This window comes from Setaria italica, chromosome III (genome assembly GCF_000263155.2).
Source record: "Setaria italica strain Yugu1 chromosome III, Setaria_italica_v2.0, whole genome shotgun sequence".
NCBI lineage: Eukaryota > Viridiplantae > Streptophyta > Magnoliopsida > Poales > Poaceae > Setaria > Setaria italica.
This window is the reverse complement of record NC_028452.1, coordinates 14,941,817-14,956,349: the sequence shown is the minus strand read 5'-3', so window position 1 is coordinate 14,956,349 and position 14,533 is coordinate 14,941,817. Positions and strand designations below refer to the sequence as shown.

Here is a 14,533-nt window from a genome sequence, read left to right as displayed (position 1 = left end):
TGCAATCAGGATAACAAAACCACTCCCAGCTGGTAAGCAGTTTTTCTGGAAACTCATGGATTTGCAGGAAGAACATTTTAAAGAAGAGACGAGATGGACAGATGGTAGACTGGTGGCAGAAAACTAGCAACACAACTCTTTTATGCCAAAGGTAACTTCATCGTTGAACTATAAAAACTAAGCAAGATTGTAATCATAACACCAAGCGCTAGTTGTTCATTTTATATTTAAAATATAACATCTCTTAAGCCATACATGCCAACCAGTATTAGTGAGAGAATATTCCCATCAAGCAAAATATCCGCAACTTGATATGAAGTTACAAGTGTATGTGCCATCCATTCTGTTTTCAAGGAATCCAAACTTCAAACTTAGGCACTATCCAAATATTTTCCAAACTCTTCAATAATTATAGCTTGGGAAAAAGTACTCATGCCAGCTAAATACTAATTACTAATAATGCAGAGGGATTTCTTTTGGGGGCAAGCTTATGTGTGACCCTTTCAGAGATCTAAAAGAAGTGCTATCTTATAAGAATGGATATGAGAAGTGGACACCATCGAAAGAACTTTTGTAACAAACTCCATTACAAAATTATCAACCCACCTTAATGATCTAGATCATGATCCAAATCGCATGGGAATGATATTAACATACCATTTTTATAATGAAGTCTTTAACTTGTCATTAACATCGAGGATAGAGATCATTGACCAATGATAACTAATTTGGAATAGCAGGTTCTTTTACCAAGTAGTAGGATAGACCAGATAACTCATAGGTGAAGTCAACTTCAGGAAAGCATCTCACGACTGTAACGTGCAATGACTATGCATTAAAAACATTCGAAGAAGCGTGGGAATCAAAACCGAGCGGAGGTTGTCCACTTGTCCTACTGCATGAATCAGTCAGCATCAGATCAGTCTTTTTCATTTCACAATCCCAAAATGAATGTCATGTACCTGCAGGCATAATCTGGCTCTCCCTTTTTTCAAGGCTACTTTCAACTTCCACCTGACCACCTACAGGCTATACAAAAACTGGAAGAGCAGCAAAATATACAGTACTAATTTATGCATGCAGTTGTACACATGGCAAATGCAATAACTTGTGTGCAATGGGGCATCTGAATATCTCAACTCTTGTACTAAGCACAAGAGAAACACAATGCTCATTGGAACGAATTGACAGAAGGATGCATCACAGTATCACACATGGCATCAGGGAGCAGAATGGTGAGCAAAAAGGGATACACTAACTACATATGATTTTCATATAGCCAAATGTCACCACTGTACAAAGAGCTAAAACAGCAGATAAGCACCATCTAGAGATCTAGAGATGGCACCATCTCAGATATTACACAGAATGGAAAGTTCAGCTAAAGGTGCCATGGCTACCACCACCAAGCTAGATACCCCAGAGAACTGGGGTTACCTAGAAGCCATTCATCTCCAGAAGGTAAGTGCGTCTCTTCATCAGCGCCTTCACAGCAACCTTGAATGGTCCATCGAATGCTCCAGAGATGAACGCATCAGTTTCCTTGCGGCTGGTATGGCCTCCATTGCTTCCCTCGGTTGATGGCTTGATAGCCACCAACGTAGCACCTTGCAACGCCATACCACCAGGCAGCTCGAGATATGGGGAGTACTTGAGCTTCATGTTGCAGGCTGGGACCTGAGTCCTGTTGGAGCATGCTGATGCTGATAGCTGGTTCTCTCTGAACTCCTTCAGCTGTTCCGCCCCCATGCACAATGTGCCTTGGCCATCGGCATCTGTTAGTACCAGGCTTGTAAGTGTGGGATGGTCCTTGATAATTGACCGGAGAAGATAGTGCCTCGTCGATGCCGCAATCAGAGAGCTGATTGTCCAGACGACGCGGAGCTTCAGTCCGCCATTGGTATAGAAAGACTCTGGCATGCTTCCATTATCCTCCAAAGATGGTTCATGCTCTCCACCAACAGGCCTGCGATCAACCCGGGTACCACCCAGAATCACACAATTCTGGAGTGTACTCCCATACTCTGCCCGCCATTTCAGTAGAACTCCCTCCTCAGTACCCACATCCCCAGAGGGGAGCTCAACCCGAAGATTCCGGATGTGCGTGAAGTTCCGGAGCACCTGTGCTGGCGAGTGCTGTGAGAGCTGCGCGAACAGTGGCCTCCCATTACCATTCGGGTTGCGCATGTTGTGGAACGGCTTGATGATTGTGAAGAGCATCAGCTTCAGGAAGTGCGAGAAGATGTTCCGAGGCTTGGGCGAGGACAGGTTGAGCGCGTCCTCGGCGTCGCCGTCGACCCCCACGACGCGGTCAATCTTGACATACACGTCGTGGACGAGGGAGACAAGCCCGCAGAAGCGCTTGGAGACGGCGGAGCACCTGCCCAGCGACCGCACGTCCTCCACCTTGTTGAGGATGAGCAGGACGAGCGAATCCGGCAGGCAGTCGAACTGGTCCACCTCCAGCACCGGGTCCGCGTGGATTCGAGCCTTGGGATGCATCGCACGGCACAAAAGGCCACGCCTTTCAGCCACGCAGAAGGACCAGATGGCCCAGGGTTGCCAAGAAACGCTGCTGCCCCGCAGCGAAACCTTCGCGCGTCCGAATGCCTCGCCCAAATGGCAAGAACCGCCTGTCAAATCGACGCGACTACCTGAACAGAACGAGAACAAAAATGGCAAGTGGTTAATTAAACCCACATGCACCAGGAGTACCATAAGAACTCAAACAAGGGCCCCGAATCAAGAATCGCAGCAAGCAAATCCGAGAATGGCATACCTCAATCACCGCCACCGCCGCCGCGACCCAACTCAAGCAAGCGGGCAAATCGAGCTCGAAGCCGCACCGACCCCACGCGAAACCCGACCTCTCGCCGGAACACGCCCGGATCCGGCGCCGGCGAGCACAGGGAAAACCCGAGCCGGGAGACCGCTGCCCTCCGAGGAACAGCCGGAAAAAATGGCGGCTCCGGTCGCAGAAAACCTGCAATTCCTCACCGAACCGAGCACGGCTCAGCTCCCGCGGGCAGCTGGGACGCCGGAGGGCTTCGATTCGGGAGGCTTCCGGGGCGAATCCAAACGAGATTAGGGTTTATGGGAGGTGGAGTTGGGGATTTTCCCCTCCTCTTTCCAATTCTTTTCAGAGAGAAGAGAGAAGAGGGAGCTGCAGAGGAGGAAGTGTTGCGATGCGAATGCCTTTCCTTTCTCTCGCTCACACCGTCCGACGCGGCTTTAATATTGGGGGCGGGGGCTCGGTCTCGGAGGTGGTGGCGCCGTTAAGTAACGGCTCCGTGCCGTCCGTCCACGTCAGCGGCGGGACCGTGGTGATGCCATCTTGGACGATCGACACAAAATGCGATTGCCCTCTAGTGAAATCCGACCTACTTAACGGGCTTATACCCATAAGGCTAATCCCCAGTGGAAGTTTCATAGAGGTTTCATGCATATTAAATACGGTGACACATCAGCATATGTAATGATATGGTATGGTAGTTATGAAGTAAGAGAGGGAAGGAGTTTCATCAGGATGAAACTATGTATACAAGACTATGAAACATATTGAAACTTGCATTGGGAGCTATAGAGTTTCATTTCATCTAATCATATCCAATCACATACCTCACAATTAAATGTCATGGGCATCCTATAAAATCGTGAAATGAAACTGTGCACTAGGACTCCCTGTTTCATTCATAAGAATACACCTCATGGGATGACGTGGCATCCTTAAAAATAGTGCAATGAAACCTTGCACTGGGACTAGTCTAAGTACACCCTGCCTATTTTTAAATACGTGACGCTTACAGGCTAATTAATCTCTATGTACTCGTGCACGCCGTAAATGTGACTAGTCCTCGACGGGATGACGGGATGAAGCACCCTAACGACGGGAGTACTAATCACAAACGTCGTGCTCAACGTACCCCAAGCACCATGACTAGTCAAAAAAGCCTCAAGGGTGGATGGCGTGGTGGATCGGGAGGAGAGAGAGCATCATGGCATGTTCAGACCGGCGGTTGGTGGTGGCGAGGCCGACATGGACCTGGATGTGGCCGGGCCCCCTGCGCGAACCAGGGGAACGGAAAAGGCACGGCGCAAGCGGCCAGCACGTCGACGCCACGGCGGCGTGGCGTCATTTTCTACCGGGGATCCGCGGCTTGTGAAAGCTGGGCTGGCCGTTTCTGCCGGCCGGCGACGGAACAGCTCGATCGGCTTCGAACCTATTGATCGACGCTGCTGCTAGCTCGAAGATCAATCAGCTCGACGGAACAGCTCGTCTCGTGTTGGGTACTCTGACGAGCTCAGCTCCGTCAGCTGGTACCCGTTTGGTGCCTGCAACTGCAAGGGGCAAGGGCCGAGCTGATTGACCACGAGGTGAGGCTGCAGGTGGGCCATACGGCGGCGTAGAAGCCAGAGGTTGATGCCCCTGCTGCACATTCAGGTTCGGGTTGGTGCCTTTGTCTGCCCAAATTGAGGTGGGATCGGATTCAATTTTAGTCCTTGTTTAGTTCCCAATTTGGGAGTGCTAAAGTTGGGAGTTTGCCATAAATGCGCAACTGTAGCATTTCGTTTGTATTTGTGAATTATTATCCAAACATTGACTAATTAGGCTCAAAAGATTCGTCTCGCAAAGTACAACAAAACTGTGCAATTAGTTTTTAATTTCATCTACATTTAGTACTCCATGCATGTATCGCAAGTTTGATGTAACGGAGAATCTTCTTTTTGCATAGTGTCAAAGTTAGGATTTTGGGAGAAACTAAACATGGCCTTACTGCAAAAAAATTGTGGCAGCCTGGCAGGGGGCACTGCAGCACTACTGTCTGCTATCGAGCCTGTGGTGTGCAGTACTCGAGTACTATTTTATTTACGTAGGTCTGCAGGACGGCAGGATCTGCCGGGGCTGTGGGTCCCGGGTTGAAGATATTTTGTGAAAACTCCGTATGCCATCCCGGTCCCACGTCCTTGGTTTGACGGCAGGGTACCTGTGCGGTGCTGCCGCGCCCCATGGTAGGTTTCCTCTGGACTTCGGAGCAACGAGCAAGCCGGCAGCAGCGGCATGTGTGGTTTCGCCTAAGATTCCATGACGCCCTCAAGCGACTGCGATCGTGCAGGGTTTGACGGGTCAAGTGTCGTCTACTCGTCTCTTCTCATCTTCGAACATGATGGCAGTGAGTGATGACTGACTGATCCTGCCAGTAGCCCTGCAGATCAAGGTCTTACATAATATAAATTCCTGCCGTGGTAAGCCGTACCGTCTGGCAGTTACTCGAGACCGCTTCTTTTTTACCGGAAGGCTCGTGCAGTACTCCCTCCATCCTAAATTCTAAATTACTATTTATTTTGATTTTTCTATTTTCCATTTATTTTTTAGACTGTACTGTTCCTCCTTCGACCGTGTGACTTGTTCGGGGAAAGCTTTTGGCATCTACAGACTACCGCGGCTGGAATTCTGGGAAAGAAGCTACTGAAATACCTAGCCTTTTCGTTGGCATCTGTGCACCATGCTATGCGTCCAGCATAGGAAAAGAATCTAGAATCCTCACACAAGATAAGGTCATATCGGATGTTCGGATGCTAATTAAAAGGATTAAACATGAGCTAATTATAAAACTAATTACAGAACTCCTGTGCTAATTCGCGAGACGAATCTATTAAGCCTAATTAATTCATCATTAGCAAATGGTTACTGTAGCACTACATTATCAAATCATGGACTAATTAGGTTTAATAGATTCATCTCACGACTTAGACTCCATATGTGCAATTAGTTTTGTAATTATACTATGTTTAATACTCCTAATTAGCATCCAAACATCCGATGTGACATGTGCTAAACTTTAGCGTGGGGTACCCAAACACCCCCTCAGCAAACTGAAGGGATACTCTATATAGGTTTGTGATGGGCAAGCTGTATTGTGGTGTATCCAAACCAAACACCTCCTCAATAAACTGAAGGGATACTCTATATAGATTTGTGATTGGTAAGTTGTATAGGGCTATCGAGGCTTGTGTAATGCAGCCTGCTGGTAGCCCGCATAGGAGGGATAGCCAGGCTTGGGCTGTGTAAAAGGCTCTGTACGGCCTGTATAGTGGGAAACGAAAATCCCTCTCGTTTCCGGTTGTGCAGGCTTGCTAGCGCCCCGCTGGGCCAAGTTCCAACTTCCGCTCACCTCCGAGGCTGGAAGGAAGAAGCGGCGGCACTGCGTGAGGAGCTCGCACCGATGCCGAGGCGTCGAGCTTCGATGGCTTCGCCTCGAGTCCCTGCTTGCAAGGCTCATGACCGATTCGAGGTCAAGGGCCCTTTCCTCCATGGCACGGTTGAATCGAGGTCAAGGCTCTCGTCCTCCATGGTGCATCGACTCCGGCACAGCCAAACCAGGAGCACTTCCTCCATGGTGCATCGAGATCCACGCGATGGTGGGCTCGTCGGGCAGGGGCGGTGATGCGCGGGCTGCCGCACCGCGCGGCGGCGGGCTCACCGGGCAGGGGCCGCGGCGTGCGAGCGGCCGCAGCGCGGCGGCGGGTGCGTCTGGCAGGTGCTGCGGCGGGCACGGGGCTAGACGAGCGAGTGGTCGTGGAGGCCGCAGCGAGCGGCAGTGCGGCGGAAGCATTGATTTGGTGACGTCGAGCTCAAGCAAGTTGCCAATCATGGCTGCTTCAGTCATGAAGAAGTTGGCATTGCTCATTCTTTGGACATCGTCGGAACATCGATTTGGCTGCTTCAGCGACGGGCGCACAAGTGCCAAATGAACATCAATTCGGCGGCGCAGCAGCATCACACCATCAACTTTGGTGTGCTGACCATCTCCTTGGCTTCATCGATTGGGATTAGATGAGAGAGAGTGCACCACTGTTGGTGAGCGATAGAACAATGGAAGCGGAGAGAAGAGAATGGAGAGATGGCAGGACGGTAGCTCCACCTTCATCTAGTCCAAGGTAACCATATCACCTTTAGTCAGCCAATCAAACACACTCAAGAACAAGCCAGGCTAAGCTAAGGCCCCGTTTGTATCCGCTTATAAGCGGCTTATCGGTGAAAATAAGCGAGAATCCCGCCAAACGCTTTGCTTATTTCTACCGATTCTCGCTTATGTGGTAAGCCGCTTCAACGATTTGAACTACGAGAAGCGAAAAGCGAGAAGCGAGAAAATCTTCGCTTAGATTATAATCCAAGCGTGGCTACGAAAAACGAATACTAAGTCAGGCAACCAAACGCGAGCTCATTGCGTGTTCTAAACCAGGCTTGGATCATCCATGAGCTACTCTTAACCAGGCTCCCACTAGTGCACCCTACCAATCACAACCATAAGCTGCAGATCTGAAAATGGTCACTGGGAAACTGCCGGCCGGCCGGCCCGGCAGGTCCAGATGATTCAGAACTGAAGAAGAAAGTACAAATAAACACAATCAACAAATAGAGCTGGATGCAAGTATTCAGCCTTCTGGCACCTCATCTTTTCACGCTATTACACGCAAGAATGTACAGCAAGACAGTGTATTTTCAACTGTGCAAATGTACAGGAAGAATGCAAACCCTGTCAGACGAGCGAGGACACGAAAGGAGTATGCATCATGAGCAAGGGCTACAGCAAAGCTCCTCCGCTCTCCAGTCACAATATGCAGTGTAATGTTCTCCAAGACTCCAATGCCTCGTAATCCATTCAGCAGATAACAGCATTCAAGGTTTCGTTGTCCACAAAGCTGATCCCATCCGAGCACTCGTTTCCAGCACACGCAAGATCGCTATCCTGTCTTAGCAGGCTAGGCGACTCGCGCACCCCACGGATGTAGTTCCTTATGAGTTCGTTGTGCTCCTGATCGCCGACCGAAGAAACCGTGTCGCATTCGGAGACGATGCTCAATCTCGACACGCTCCTGTCACTGAACTGCCTCTGGAAACTGCTTGCCCCCGCTTCCTCAAAGCTAAACTCCTCTAGGACAAAGCATGGTTTGAACCTGGAACCATGTCTCTGCGGCTGTCTGCCAATGTTGAAGCTTTCGTGCCTTTTGAAGAGGGTGTCTTGATGCGAAACCGCCATGGATTCCTGGGCTTCCAGATTGTGATGTGCAAGGTCACCGGTTTCAGCTGATTGTTCGGTAAGGAAATTGAAGGGGCTCTTTTGTGGATGCAGAATAGGAGGAGCCGACCCAGGAAGTTCCGCATCATCGGTAAATGGGTTCATCTGTCGTGATGAAATTGAAATAGGCTGAAGTCGGGAATGTGATAAATCATCTGCTATATCACCCATGCTGTCTAGCTCAAATCTTATGTTTTTTCTTGATTTTCTCCTCACCATCAGAGTCTCCAACCTACGGTTGCGCTCAATCTCGGAGTACCCAAGATCCATGACATTCTTCTCATTGTCAGCTGTCCACAAAAGCGCAGGCTCAGTTCCAGCATCCTCCTTCTCCTCGCCATCATCTTTGGCCTTGCTATTGTCAGCCACAACATTACTATCACTTTCAACTTGAGAATCATGAGAGGCGATGCTGGAATGATTACCCGACTCATCATTAGTAATGTGATGAGGATGAGAGCAATCAGCACCCAGAAGAGGTTCGGTCTCATCGAGCACGGCACTAGTGCCGGTCATAGAAACATCAGGAGTGTCTCTCTCTGCATTATCAGGGTCAAAACCTGATGAACTATCATGACTGCCAACTCCAGTGAGTGGTGAGCATAGAGGATTCTCTAATTGATTGTCCACAATAGAATTAACAGCCTCGATCTTTATATCAGCCAGCTTCTTCCTCCGACGCACAGAAAAAGCACGTCCCCATCTGCATTTACTTGTTGCGCCATCAACAGCCTTGTGTTCTGAAGCATCTACCACCTCACCACTTTGTGAATCTGTACATACTTTCCCTTCATAATTTGGAGTTGCCACAATTTCAGCATCTTGCCTAACATTCTCACTTGAAGAGTATACACCCAAGGTTGCTTCTTTCCCATCAACTCTTCTCTGATGTACATCTTCGAACAAGTTGGCATACCCGTCGCTCTTGTCCCTGCTCAAAAAAGCACCTTCAGACCTTTTCTCCGCATAAGTTTTCATGTCCCCCATGGAAGGAACAGTAGTGAGAATTTTCACAGGTCTACCACCTGCAGCATCAACTCTCTCATCTTGTAGATCGGGTCCCTTCAGAAGAGGAACGCTCTCATCCAGATCAATACACTTGTTACCGTCTCTTCTGCCAAAACTTGCCTCCCTGATTATGTTCTCCTTCATTGCAGGCACTGAAAATCTCTGGTCTGCTTCAATATTTACATTTCTGGAAGAAATCTCAAACTTTGGAGCTGCAATACCTTCAGGAGCCTTCCTGTCTTCATCGATCTCCGGAAGATGTGCACCCCCATAGCTTATCAGTACACCAAGGAGAATGGCCGTGCATCCAATGACTGGAGAATTGGAGAGAAGGAAAGCGAAGAAACCCGGTGAATACTTGTACAGCAGGTAGAGCAGTAGCAATAGACTGAACAGAGCCCGATATTCAAAGGCACATCTCCAGGTTGTTCTGACAGCACATCTCAGAGTTTTCTTGATACTGCATGAAGCATCCTGCTTCGCCTCGACGCCCATGGCCATGCCTGGCCTCTCCCAATTGTCCGCACAAATCTAGCAAAAGAAAACACACAAGAAACATTAGGTCCGTGGATTCGATAGGCTAACCCGCAAATGAAGTGAACCAAAAAACAATCTGTAGCCTCCGTGATGCCCAGATAACACTAGGCCTAGGATAGAGCAAGGTATGTTCAGGCAGGCAGAACATATTAAACTAGACAATAAATGCCAGAGCACAACCAAGAATACAATCCACATGACCATCTTGCAATCTTTGATGATTTGTGGGCGCAGCTAGTGTGCCCAGCAACAAATGCAACCCCCACAGCTATAAATCTCCGAAAGCCGTCGGTCCGGCAGGCGGCAGCATCGTCAATTCGCTATTTCGTTTTCCAAAAAAAAAATTGGCATCGCCTACGGTGCTGTCATACAGATCGTACCTTTAGGCAGCCGGCGATCGGATCCGCGCTCGGGATCTGAGAGGCGTGCAGCGCCCCCGCGGAACACAGCAAGGGGAGGCGTCACCAGCGACGGCAGCAGGAGAAACCAGAGGCAGGCCAGGAATAAGACGGAAACTAACCCGAGGGTCGCCTCGCCCGGTTGGATATCGCCGTCGGCGGGCAGCAGAACGGGGAAGGCTTAGGCCGCCGCGCACCGCTGGCGCGCCTCCAGTGTGGCGGGGCGACAATGGCGGTGGCGGGTGGTCGAGGGCGAAAGAACTAAAAGAAGGTAACAGGAAGCCAGGGACACGGCGTCAGAGGAGGCCAGGAGCGCGGCACCAAACAGGGCTCAAGATCGAGAGCGGCGCACCGGCAGAGCGATGGAAGCACGGAGCACGGTAGTGGGGGAAGGTGGCAGCGGCTGGCGGGGCCCCGGTGGCGGTGGCACGTGCGTCCACGCCGGCCGCGCGGGACGGGGAGGGAGGGGTGTGGGTGGGGTATTTTTCCCGCGTGTCTGGTCTTGGAATCGGAGGGAGGGAAGCGTGGCGTGGTGGTGGTTGGGTGGTGGCCTTGGCCTGGTGGGGTTGGGGGATCCGCCGACCTGATCCTCTCTGATGCGCCGCTGGTTTGTTGCGCCTTTTTCGACAGGGATTCAGGATGGGTTTGGTCCTGGACGGTGCCGAAAAGCTTCTTTCCGGGCTCTCCTCTTTCGCCGACGGGGCTCACCGTCCCGGCCGTGTGGCGCTGATGATGACCACACCTCAGGATCAGATGTTGGTGCACCGGCTTTAGGAAGGCACATCACAAGGCCCTGCCGCGAACCATAAAAAACACATTTTGCCGTGTCGCCTCTTTGACACAGCGGCGCCAGATCAGTGGCGTGCTTCTCGCTCAAGAACGCCAGGTTGGAAAGCCAGGGTACTCAGAGCATTTCTGGATATTGGTTGGTCCTGTTGAAATTAGGAGGTGGCGTGTCGGCCGGACAATGCGATCTCGACATCAGCTCCTGATGCTTGCGCAAAATGTCTAGCTTGCCTAGGATAACACGCAGAGAAACCTGGAGAGCGCACATGTAGAGGATCAGGCGCATGTAACGTCATATATGTGATGTGATACCATTTCATTTCATCTATAAAAAAGACCTAACATGCCTATTTCCTGCGCGTACAAAAACCCGGCGCAGCGAAAGAGGGGCAAAAATCACACCAAAATAATAGACAGGAAAAAAACACCTACTTGGCTACTTACATCTGTATGACACTTCTCTAGAGCATAAGCACTTCAAAACCACGTGGGGATCGAATCCATCCATCATCTGTACACATACTCATCGGACAGTACGATCCTAAGAAGCTCTCTCAGGTTACCAAATACATGCCTCCCAGAGCTCTCTGCTCCAATGTAGTTCAGAAGCTGCTCCGTATCCTGATCATTCGCATGCAAATGAACGCAGCAGTCTCAGTTTGCAGGTGAAAACTATATCAAACAAGCATTGCAACGGAATATCAGCAGCTATGATACAAGGTTCAGAGGGAAGTACAAACCTTGTGTAACAAATAAATGGCATAGGAGGCCCTAGTGGAGTCATCTTCTTGGCATTCCATGAAAAGGGGGTATTCTGTTAGTTCTGACCCGGTGTTGTTCGTGCTTGCGTTTTCTGCTGAAGCAGCCGATGTTTCAGCTGAAGGCAAACGATCACTCACATAAGATCGGGATCCTCCAAAGCGTAGGGGATATCGGAGGGGAACATCGAGATAGGAGGCTATGAGCAAGACTGCCTACAACAAATAAAAAAGATAAGCAACTCGCGACGTCATCAAGGTATCAAACCAGAGGTACATGCAAGTAGATTATTTTTGAACTTTGCGATAAACTGAAAAGTTGAAAGGACCATAGTGCCTCGTATCATTCCAAACTAATATATGAAAACTAAAATGTTCTTCAACTGATCTTATATACAATTAGTATGCTATGATGCAATTTTTTTGGGGTAATTTTCTCCCTTGTGCGTGACAATAATCCCAGCTAGGTTGGAATACCTATGCTGCTCAGAGGACATCTCATTATAATTAGTAAAGACAGTAAGCAGACTTACATGGGCTGCATATCCCAGAACAGTTGCAGACCTCTGAAGCTCCTTGTCACTGTAATTCTTTTGCCTTCTTTTAGGCTTCATAATTTGCCAGCCAAAAAACGTCCAAGCACGCACTTGAGGAGATTTAATGGCACTGGGTACATGAGTTCCATATGCTCCTGAAGGTGTTCTATTTTCCTCTGAAAGTGTTCCATGCTCCCCTGAAAGTGTTCTGTCATCTCACATAAATGGTTTCGAAAGGTGATTCTTGAATGTTTTTTCCTCAATTTCTCTTATAGAAGAAAAACACATAATGCAGATGTTTACCAGTGATCCTTACATAGGAATATCCTAAGCAAGCTGTATCAGAACTGAGATGGAAATTTCAATGAATATGCATTCTTTTTAAGCAGTGCGCCAGTGCCGCTGCAATCGTTCAGTCCCCCAGTCCCTGGACTGCAGAGAACAAAGTCTCCAACTAGACTAGCATATCGGACACTGAACTAGAGTACCACCAAAGGCATGGATACCAAGGAGGTCAGAGCGGAAAAATAAATCACACAGATGAGGTAAATTAAACATTAGGTCATGGACTAAATGTAAACACTGCATTTCCATCATAACATGAAACATATCAGTCAACACTAATGGACAAGAAAACTATCTTGCTAACTTCGCAGAGCTAACAGATGGGGGACTGCTGAACAAACCAGGCAAACTCATTCTCACCTATCCACTGCTAGAAGACACGTGAAATATGTCATAAGATCATTTGACAAAATGAAATATGCCATAAGAAATTAAGAATGTATTTTCTTCCAAAGAGATACTGTATATCACGAGAGGCATATTAGTAATGGATTCTCACCATTAGTGTCGGCACGATGGTTTTCTGCGTGTTGGGACAGATCATGGAAGACCTTCACAGGGTACAAGGCAGCGACCTGGCCAACCATGCACTGCTGCCTCGTCCTAAGCAGCCTCTGCAGATCCTCAAGCCTGGCCTTGTCTCCAGCTAAAGCCTCCTTCGCCTCCTGCAATCAGCGCAGGTTGATTCTCCATACACAAATGCAGATAATCCAAGTTCGAATCCAATCTAGCAGCAACTTGGCATTGGCGCAAATCAGCAGAAAGATCACTTCGGCTACCTGCACTCGCTGGTGCGCGGCGGTGAGGGCCCTGGACAGCGGCAGCACCCGCTCGATCTGCTCCTGCAGCCGCTCCTTCCCCCGCTCGACGTCCTGGGCCGCCCGCCTCCTCCCGACGACGGCCTCCTCCGCGCGCGCGTGCTGGAGGTCCAACCTCCGCCTCAGCTCGCCCAGCGCCTCCGCCTGCCGCAGCGCCTCCCTCCTCACCTGCACGACGAGCGCCACACCGCACCGAAAATTAAAAAAAAAAACAAAACCACGCGGTGGAAGAAGGGGCGGACGTGGCGGGGACGGGAGGCACCTCGAGCGCGGCCTCGATGCGGCGGGCCAGGGCCGCCCGCTCCTCGGCCGCGGCCGCGAGCGCCACCGCTCGGCCCTGCAGCTCCCGCCACGCGACCACCGCCTCCTCCCCTCGCTCCTCCACCTTGGCGCCCCGACCGGGCGCGGACGGAGCAGCCCTCCTCACCCGGACCGCGGGGCTCATCGCGGCCGTACGGTCTCGGCGGACGACGACGCGCGGCGGAGGGGAGAACCCGCGCCGCCGGCGGCGGCGGCCATGGCGCGCTCCCGGTGGCGGACGGAGGCGTCGAGACCGAGGGCTCGCTCAACGCCTGCCCGACTGCCCCCCGAAGGCGGTAACAGCAGCCCAGCCGGAAAAGCGAAAAGCAACGGAGGTTTGGAGGGAGGAGGCCAGGAGGGAATCGAATCCGCGGTGTCGTGACGCTGCGTTGCGGGGGGCGCAAGCGAGCGGTTGGATGTGAATGCGACGCCAAATTGGCAATGCGTGGGGCTCGCCGGTGCCGGCTGGTTGGAGGCTTGGAGATGGAGAGTTGTCTCGGCGACGCAACGCGACGCGGGGGACGGGACGGCGCGGACGACGAGCCAGCCAGACGGCCAGGCCGGCGCGGGAGCGGGACCCGTGAGGCGGTGAGGGAGTCCGGGGCCGGGACTCGTGTACGCGAGACCGGGGGCTGCGGATCTCGGCGCTATTGGTGTGCCAGCCACGTCTGCTGCTCCTGTTCCTGTCAGAAACTCAGGATGCATCTCCTGGCTCCAGTGGTCGAGGACGGTGCGGTGACGATGCCAGATCGCACGCCAGGTGAGTGATGCGAGACGGCCGGGCCGTCGGCGTGCCCTGCTGCGTCGACGACTCCGACGCCGACGGCAACGCTCCTGCTCCTGGATACGGATTTTCTTCTCGCACATTCCGGCCATCGCTTTCAGTGAAAATAGCAGGGCACACGGAAGAAACGCGCGTGCTGGCGTTGGAGTCAGACACGCCGCTCCAGCCTCCACCTGCTACCT

At 51.0% G+C, this 14,533-nt stretch overlaps 3 protein-coding genes across 5 annotated transcripts; all 3 read right to left on the bottom strand.

Annotated features, from left to right (window-relative positions):
• Positions 1 to 1,236: 1,236 nt before the first annotated feature.
• On the bottom strand, positions 1,237 to 3,217 carry LOC101781707 (F-box protein At4g18380). Its single transcript, XM_004961617.3, has 2 exons — positions 2,780 to 3,217; positions 1,237 to 2,654 (listed from the first exon to the last, which is right to left on the bottom strand). Exon 2 carries the CDS (start codon positions 2,500 to 2,502, stop codon positions 1,438 to 1,440), a length of 1,065 nt encoding a protein of 354 aa, XP_004961674.1. The 5' UTR covers positions 2,503 to 2,654; positions 2,780 to 3,217; the 3' UTR covers positions 1,237 to 1,437.
• Positions 3,218 to 7,371: 4,154 nt separating this feature from the next.
• Positions 7,372 to 10,454, bottom strand: LOC101780501. Of its 2 annotated transcripts, none has more exons than XM_004961614.3 (2): positions 10,007 to 10,454; positions 7,372 to 9,620 (listed from the first exon to the last, which is right to left on the bottom strand). In XM_004961614.3, exon 2 carries the CDS (start codon positions 9,588 to 9,590, stop codon positions 7,665 to 7,667), a length of 1,926 nt encoding a protein of 641 aa, XP_004961671.1. In that variant the 5' UTR covers positions 9,591 to 9,620; positions 10,007 to 10,454; the 3' UTR covers positions 7,372 to 7,664. The 2 variants fall into 2 exon arrangements, with proteins under 2 accessions (XP_004961671.1, XP_022681222.1); XM_022825487.1 differs by having other exon boundaries at positions 10,147 to 10,454.
• A 292-nt stretch (positions 10,455 to 10,746) lies between these two features.
• Positions 10,747 to 14,074, bottom strand: LOC101780904. 2 transcript variants are annotated; one of them, XR_002677086.1, is made up of 7 exons: positions 13,530 to 14,074; positions 13,229 to 13,435; positions 12,949 to 13,114; positions 12,102 to 12,301; positions 11,551 to 11,784; positions 11,255 to 11,431; positions 10,747 to 11,063 (listed from the first exon to the last, which is right to left on the bottom strand). XR_002677086.1 is itself a non-coding variant. In XM_004961615.3 (6 exons), the coding sequence occupies exons 1-6, from the start codon at positions 13,710 to 13,712 to the stop codon at positions 11,318 to 11,320; spliced, it is 1,104 nt and encodes a 367-aa protein (XP_004961672.1). In that variant the 5' UTR covers positions 13,713 to 14,073; the 3' UTR covers positions 11,078 to 11,317. The 2 variants fall into 2 exon arrangements, 1 of the variants encoding a protein (XP_004961672.1); XM_004961615.3 differs by lacking the exon at positions 10,747 to 11,063 and having other exon boundaries at positions 11,078 to 11,431; positions 13,530 to 14,073.
• Between the last annotated feature and the right edge of the window lie 459 nt (positions 14,075 to 14,533).